Raw genomic sequence first — 8,567 nt, forward strand, 5'->3', positions numbered from 1 at the left:
AAATGATCAAGCCATCCCTTGATGGTTCTGGGTAAATGCGCTGAGCTGAATAAACCAGGATGGTCAGGATAAATCCTTTGCTTTGTAAATTTAGCTCATATCAGCCAGGCCAGCTCTATAATTAATCATTTAAGATTATTGTTAGAATAATAAATACTAGAGAGCAGAAAGAACTTAATCTGAGTAAGCTATGGATGGGCCATTCTCGCTGAATTTTTTGTCTTTCAATGCATTTTGTTGAAGATTTTGTATTGTTTCTTTAATGTTTCCCACTGTTAATTTCCCTCCATACCTTTTGGTCTATTTATCCAATTAACCGAAGCCAGTTCTCCCCTCGTACCTGTGTCATTGGCTTTGTTTAAGTTTAAGATTCTTATTTGTGATTGGAGTATGTCACCTTAGGGTCTACCATCAGGCATCCTCATGGACAGCCCCCATATCATGAAGTGCAGCATATATTGGCCCATACATTGTCTATGAGGGCCTTTAGGCACCAGGCAATGAACCTGACTTTAAAGAAGGTGTTCCCTTCAGAACCTGTAGACTCTATTGCTGGGGGAATGAATAATTCTCATTTTTCAAATAAATGACAATTTATATGACCAACAAATGTTTAATTACAAGTTTTAGCTTGTAAGTGTAGACCATTAAGAGAGCTGTCATTTACACTCTATTTCTTGATTTATGTGTTTAACAGGTTTTCACCATCACTGTAAAGTTTTTGCTGACAACAAGCCAGTTCATGTTTTATAATGATTGCACCTACAAATACCGTCAAGTATTTTCTTGCCTTTATGCACTCCCTCAGTTTTCATTTTAAGTACTTTTCCCTAATGGCATTTGTTTACCTCCAAAGTACTAGGGCTCCCATTCAAACTGACACTTACAGCTTTACTACAAGTGGATTTTTGTTGGCCTGTTCCCTTCTAGCAGATTCACAGAGTCCACCTTGACAAAATGGCACACAGCCACCATTTTAAACAAATCTGTTAACTTCCGCAGGAACTGTCTGTTTTCTAAAAGAGAAAACTGTACGTATTAATAAATTATATTTTGAATGAATGTCATTAATGAATGAATTTCAGTTTTCTCCAGGATTCGAGTGGTCAAGATGGATAACACATCCTTCGCTCCTCTCAACTGGGAAGTGAAGGCCAATGATTCAACAGGGAGACCTCCCTGTAAATCTGAGAAGCTCGGTGCATTCATTCCGATTTTTCTAAGTCTGGTCTTTTCAATGGGTTTCATTTTGAACAGCATCAGCCTATGGATCTTCTGGTTTTGCATCAAGAAGTGGAGTGCTGGGATGGTTCTACAGTTCAATCTGGCTTTAGCAGATGCCATTATAACTCCAGCTGCACCATTCATGATCGTCTACTTCTCACTGTCGCACTGGCCCTTCGGCCAATTTCTCTGTCAGCTGAAAGTCTTCTTACTGAGCGCCAACATGTACGGCAGTATATACTTTCTCACCCTAATTAGCATACACCGGTACTTCACTGTTGTGCACTGCACAAAGAAAAGCATCTTAAAGGAGAAGAAATTTGTAAAGATTATTTGTGCGGGAGTCTGGGTTCTCCTGTTTGCCCAAGGCTTTCCATTCTTTTTTGTCCTCAAAACCACTGAAATGAACAATACCACTCACTGTTTGAGCATATATCAGAATGAGCTGGTGGTTTTATACTTTGTGTGGAACACAGTTATTTTATTCACTGGGTGCATCATTCCATTTTTTGCCTCCATTATTTGCTACACCTTACTTGCCAGCTTCATTGTAAAATTGAACTCCAATCAACTTAACAGAAAAAATATGAAAATGAAGTCCATGCAAATGATTTTAGTGTCCTTGGCGATTTTTATGATCTGCTTCCTGCCTGTACATGTGTCCCGAACATTTGGGATTACACTTCAGTTCCTTTATCCTGATCAGTGTCAATCATTGAGCATTGTCGAACTTGTTTATTACAAGTGTTTGGCACTGTCAAGCTCAAATTGTTGCCTGGACCCGTTGTTATATTTTTTTGCTTCTAAGAAATTCAAGGAGTCATTAAGCAGTATTGTGAGTTCTATAAGGAGCTGTAATAAGAGGTGAAAATGGGAATTAGAAACAAGAAGGTGCTGGAAATACTCAGCAGGCCAGGCAGCATCTGTGGAGAGAAAGAGAGTTAACATTTCAGGTCATTGACCTTGCATCAGAACAGAGTGAAATGTAATATTTCCTTACATTGCCTGGACAGCAACAAGTTCAAATCCCACTGCAGAGCTGGAGAAGTTTAAATTTAATTAATTAAATAAATCTAGAATTAAAAAGCTACTATAATTAACAGTGACTGTGAAACTGCTGGATTATCATTAAAAATCCATTTGGTTCACTAATATCTTCACAACAACAACCACTTATATTTATATGATACCTTTAACATACTAAAACATTCCAAGGTCTTACACAGGGTCGTTATAAAATAAGACATCTCCATATGTGGTTCAATGCCATATTAGAGCAGATGGCCAAAAGTTGATTAAAGAGATAGATTTTAAGGAGCATCTCGTTGGAGGAAAGTGAGAGTGGAGAAGTTCAGGAAGGAATCCCAGAGTTTAAGATCCTGGTAACTGAGAGCACAGCCATCAATGGTGGAGCAATTAAAATTGGGGATACTCAAGAGGCCAGGAATTAGAGGAGCACAGATATCTGAAAGGTTTGGGCAGTTGGAGAAGCTGAGAGGTAGGAAGGGGTGACGAATTGGAGGGATTTGAGAAAAAAAAAGAGAATTTTAAAATCAAGGTATTGCTTAGCCTGGAGCCAGTGTAGGTCAGCGAGTATGGAGGTGATGGGTGAACTGGATTTGGTGTGAGTTAGGACACAGGCAGTAGAGCTTTGGATGGCTTCACATTTATGGAAGTGCAACGAGGGAGAGCAGCCAGGAATGCGTCAGAATGGACAATTGTAGAGGTAACAAAGACATGGATAAGGGTTTCGGCAGTAGATGAGCTGAACCAGGGGCAGAGTTGGGCAATGTTACAGTGGTGGAAATAGGAACTTAGTGATGGCATGGTTATATGTTTGGAAGCTCAGCTCAAGGTCAAATATGACACCACAGTTGTGAACAGTTTGGTTCAGGCACAGACAGTTGCTAGAGAGAGGAATGGAGTCAATGGTTAGGGAGTGGATGTTGTGATGGAGACTGAAAACAATGGCTTTGATCTTCCCAATATTTAATTAGAAGAAATGTCTGCTATTTCAGGGCTGGATGTTGGATAAGCAGTCTGATAAGTTAGAAACAATGGAAGTTAAGGGAGTTGGGTGGTGAGTTAGAGCTGACTTTCGTCAATGTACATGTGAAAACTAACACTGTGCCTTTGGTCGATGTTACCGAAGGGCAGCTAGTAGATTAGAAATAGAAGGATGCCATGAACAGATCCTTGGGGGCCACCAGAGGGGATGATGCGGCAATAGGAATGGAAGCCATTGATGGTGATTCTTTGGCTACATACATACATAAGATTGGAACCAGGTGAGCGCAGTCTGACCCAGCTGGACAATAGTGGAGAAGCATTGGAGGAAGATGGTGTGGTCAGCCATTTTAATTGCTGCAGACAGGACAAGGAGAGACAGTCACTTTGGATGTCATTTACGGCTTTAATAAGAGCAGTTTTGATACTATGGTGGGTGGGGGAGGGGAGGGAACCATGAGTAGAGAGATTTGAAAATGAAAAATGGAGTTCTGGGTGCAAATTTGGGAGGTGACAGCATGTTCAAGGATCTTGAAGGGGAAAGGAAGGTTGGAGATGAATCAGTAGTTTGCAAGAATGGAGTGGTTTTTTTGAGGAGAGGGGTGATAATAGTAGATTTGAGGGAATGGTGGACAGTACCTGGGGAGAGAGAACCATAACAATGCCAACTAACATGGGAGCCAAGAAGGGCAGTAGTATAGTGGGAATAGGGTTGAGAGAGCAGGAGGTAGGTCTCATGGAATTGATGAGCTCAGATAGGACTTTAAAAGAGAAAGGAGAGTTGGGAGTTATTGCTGTTTTAATGCCCTTTATGGAAGGATATATGCCATCCGTACTTGCTCTGGCATACATGTAACTCTAGTCTACAGTAATGTGTTTCATTCCTAACTGCCTTCCGAAATGACCTAGCAAGCCACTCAGTTGTATTCAAGAAAGCAGTCCATTAACTCTCTTTCTTTCTCAACAGACACTGACATGTCTGTTTAATATTTCCAGCATTTTCTATTTTTATTTCAGGTTTCCAGCATTCCTGGTATTTTGCATTTGTATTTGATTTTCTAATTGTCCTTAAATTAAATAAAACACAATTAAGTATTTTCTATGTCTAAAACTTGGCAAAGTTAGAATTTATGCAGATCGACCAACTTTTACAATTACTACAAATTAAATTGTGGACAATCAAAAACCTGTAGCGGATAGATATTGAGACTGTTTAGTGCTGTTCAAGCTACATTTTCCCCTAAACCAGGAGGTCAGGGCCTTGTTTGAAAAATGCAGTGATGAAAAGGAGAAAGTATAGTGGAAGGAAGAAGTGGATTTTTTTTTAAACTGCCATTAACATACTTATAACCACAAATAAAAACAGATGTTGCTGGAAATATACAGCAGGTTCATTAGCACTTAAAATTCAGCTGGAAACTATCTCACCAGTGTTCTGATGGTGGGCCTACATGTGCAATGTTAGTTTGTTTTCAGATGCCAGTGAGTCTGTGGTGTATTTCTGCCATTTTCTATTTGTAGGTTGATTTTAATTTCTTTTGGTTGCCACCAGAGAAAGCCCCTTTCTTGTGAAGCCGTGTATCTGAGGACATGCAATACTTACTCACTCCCATGTGCGGTGCATGAATTAAACAACAGTCCTGGAGGACGAAAAGCCATGGTGATTGTATGTGGGTTTCCCTTTGCCTTAGCAATTTAAAAATTGTGTTTTTTTTTAATTCTGCAACACTATCAGGGACAACATTTATTGCCCATCCTTAATTCCCCTTGAGAAGGTGGTGATAGTGAGCTGCCTTCCTGAACTGCTGCTGCCCATGTTGTATACAGTGATACAGTGATATTAGGAAGACATTTCCAGGATTTGACCCAGGGACACTGAAGGAACAGTGATATAGTTCCAAGTCAGGATGGCGTGTGATTGCACGATGTTGCAACGAGGAATGGCTGGTGTCCCTTAAACTGGAAAGGATGCGTGGAGAGATCAAAAATAGCAGGACAGTTTAGGTATTTTGCACTCAAATTCAATATTTAAATAGAGTAAACACATGTCACAATTTCTAATGCTAAAAAAATCCATTTCTTTCTGATTACACTTCTGTGGAATATCTTGAGACATTTTATTATGTTAAAGGTGCTATAGCTGCAAGTTGCTGTTGCTATGTAATTTGTGTTTGTAAATAAAGATTTTACATGCATAACACAGCTTATTTTTTTCAAAAAACCATTGTTTTTATCATCTAAATGGTGAATAATATATAGTGAATCAAATGGCTTTAAATGTCAGTCATTCAGATGAAGCTTCTCTTTTATTTTCCCAAACTATACAGTATTTGTCGAAAAAGGGTTTCTGCCTTGGATGCTAAATATACAAACACTGCTATAAAATATGCTCAATAAAAATTACAGCTTTCCAATCACAGCACCTTCTGAAATGTTATTGGAGAATATGAAATGGAAGGTAGCTGCAAGGTTCTCTTATTCATTCTTAAACATTTAAGCATCCTCAAGATAAAATGACTGAGCTGCTAATTGCTCCCAGTAACCATTCAGGCAACACCGTCCGTCCATCCCTAATTCTACAAAAGGCAAATGAGCTGGACGCATAAGCAGTCATGGCGTGCATGTCATGCTCCCGGCATTCATAATTTTGCACTCTCTGCGCCTGGAATGCTGAAGATAAAATGTAATGCTTATGTGTCAATTTGTTCCTGCACCAGGGCATTAAGCAGCTCAAGATACCATCACTATGATTGATCGACTGATGACAGAACTCATGCTTAGATTGGCAGGCCAATCTCAGTGCTGCTGAACATCTCTCTGATCAGGGACCAGTTGGTTTATTTTTAGCTAATTTGTAAATCTCCTCCGGATTGGATTGGAAAAGTCTGGCGAGTAATATCAGCTTGTGCAGTAGATGATGAGAAGGTTGAGACCTGTCCAAGAAACCTTTCCTGTAATATCCACGCCTTTGACAACTCAATAGTGCCCTGAATTTACAGAAGATAAAATACAACTGCTTCCCCCTCCTTCATTGGTTTTCCCAAGAAGAAACTCTTGGGTTTTGTCCAAAAGAAGTAGCACAAAGTTACCGCACTTTAGAAGAATTCATTGTGCGAAACTCTTTGAAGTGTTGACTTGTAACTGCAAATTTCATTTTTGAGAAATAGCTATAATAAAATAAGCAGTAAAATAAATTAAGAAAAATAAAAACGTTCATTCAGATGACTTTCCTTGACTGCTTATCCAAACCACATTGGGCAGGATTTTTCTCTCCCATTTGGATGTATGAATCGGATCACGAAACACGCAGAATTTTCTGTTTGATGTGCAGGGGGCGAGCCCCCCACGTCCGCGAGTAAAATGACGCGCGGTGATGTCGGGCAAGCGTCCTGACGTCATTGTGCGCCATTGCGATACTTCGCTGGGCGGGTACGCGATGAAGTCCAATGCGCGCCCGCCATTAATTAATGGGCCACTTAAGGTCCTTTCGTCTTCAATCGACACCGATTTTTCGGCGCCCGTGCGATCTTCAGGCTGGTGCACGGGCGCAACGGGCAGACGGGTAGGAGACACTTGTATTAACCTCATCCATGGGCAGAATAAGAGGGCTCAGTGGAGTCGTGAATCTGCTCTGTGAAGTATTTATTGTTGAAAGTTTTTCAAACTTACCTGTGTGATCTGCAGTATTTCAGAATGCATCCCAGCAGCTTCTCCTGGACTCTTAAACTTCAGGTCAGCACTCTGCAGTGAGGAAACATTTCCGGGCCTACAGGTTTCAGGAAGCCTTCCCTTGGCTTGGGTACATGAGCCAATCTTTCCACTGGAGGCAGCTCCTCTGAGGAAGGGAGGGCCAGAAGGGGGAGGAGGCCAGGAGTGCCATTTAGACTCCAGGGGAGCCACCTTTGGGAGGAGAGGCACAGGCACAAGGGGCGTAGGGCCAAGGGGTAGTCCAAGTCAGAAGGGGCTGCAGAAGACACCACTATCCTGTTGCCAGGGTACACAGGCGGCAAAGCAGTAACCTCAAGGTGCCTGAGGTGCAGTGCCAAAGGAGGCTCCGACTCTCAAGGGAGACAGTCAACTATATCTGTCAGATGATTGGGCCTGAGATCTCCCTTAACTATGTCAGGGGACACCCCATGCCAGTGGCTCTGAAGGTCACAGCTGCCCTCAACTTCTATGCCTCTGGCTCCTTCCTGGGGTCGGTGGGTGATCTTTGCGGTGTCTCCCAATCAGCTGTCCACACTTGTGTCAAGCAGGTCACAGACACTCTGTTCAGGAGTGCGTTGACCTTCATCCACTTCCGCTGCGACCAGGCAAGCCAGACACAGCAAGCCAGAGGTTTCGCGGCCATTGCTGGCTTCCCCTGCGTCCAGGGTGCAAAAGGCTGCACACATGTGGCCATCAAGGCACCAGCAGGTGACCCCGGTGCCTTCGCCAACAGGAAGGGCTTCCACTCCATGAACGTGCAGATAGTGTGTGATCACAGGCTGCTGATTCTATAAGTCTGTGCCAGGTACCCAGGCAGCTCCCATGATGCCTACATCCTCAGACACTCCCAGGTGCTGGGGCTCTTCAGTGCTCCCGCTTGGCTGGATGGATGGCTGCTGGGTGACAAGGGCTATCCCCTCAGAAGATGGCTCATGACGCCTCTCCGCCATCCAAGAACAGAAGCTGAGTGGTGGTACAATACGAGCCACACCTCCACAAGGGCTGTGGTGGAGAGAACGATCAGTCTTCTCAGCCTTCCGATGCCTGGACCGCTCAGGGGGCGCACTCCAGTACCCCCCAGATCGTGTGTCGCTGATAGTGGTTGCATACTGCACACTCCACAATCTTGTGCTGGAAAGGGGGGACGCTGTGGATGATGAAGATGTTGACGCAGTGTTTGCGGCTGCACACAATAAGTCCAGCAGTGAGTCCGAGGATGGGCACGCACAGGGAAATGCCGAGAGGGTAGACTCTGACCTGGGACTATTCCAGGGAGGCAGGGACACCCGGGAGGCTTTAATCCAACGAACCTTCAGCTAGCACACCACAGATGGACCTCCAGGACAAGCCTGGGCTGCAGGCTCCATACTCGATACCTGAGTGTAAAATCTGTCAGGATAGGAATGTTAACTAAGGGCCTTGTCAATAAAGCCGAATGTCCCACAAATCACTCATAACTTTATTGGTAACCATCCACCTGCAGAAGAAAAGAGGCACCCTCAGACATGGTGACATGTCTGAATTTAATGCTACAACAAAAGGAGCTTAAGAGAACAAAATGACAAAGGTGTTAAAAATCACACCAATTCATAAAGACCTCACTGTGGGCCAACACAAAAGCACCAGTG

General features: G+C 42.9%; 1 protein-coding gene across 1 annotated transcript; it reads left to right on the top strand.

Annotated features, from left to right (window-relative positions):
• Nucleotides 1-1,089: 1,089 nt before the first annotated feature.
• On the top strand, nt 1,090-5,473 carry LOC144685607 (P2Y purinoceptor 4-like). Its single transcript, XM_078550289.1, has one exon. It carries the CDS (start codon nt 1,112-1,114, stop codon nt 2,090-2,092), a length of 981 nt encoding a protein of 326 aa, XP_078406415.1. The 5' UTR covers nt 1,090-1,111; the 3' UTR covers nt 2,093-5,473.
• The last annotated feature ends 3,094 nt before the right edge of the window (nt 5,474-8,567 follow it).

The sequence above is a fragment of the Cetorhinus maximus genome, chromosome 10 (assembly GCF_964194155.1).
Source record: "Cetorhinus maximus chromosome 10, sCetMax3.hap1.1, whole genome shotgun sequence".
Lineage (NCBI taxonomy): Eukaryota > Metazoa > Chordata > Chondrichthyes > Lamniformes > Cetorhinidae > Cetorhinus > Cetorhinus maximus.

Coding starts and splice junctions, on each gene's coding strand:
- LOC144685607 (XM_078550289.1), top strand. CDS start 1,112: ATGGATAACACATCCTTCGCTCCTCTCAACTGGGAAGTGAAGGCCAAT.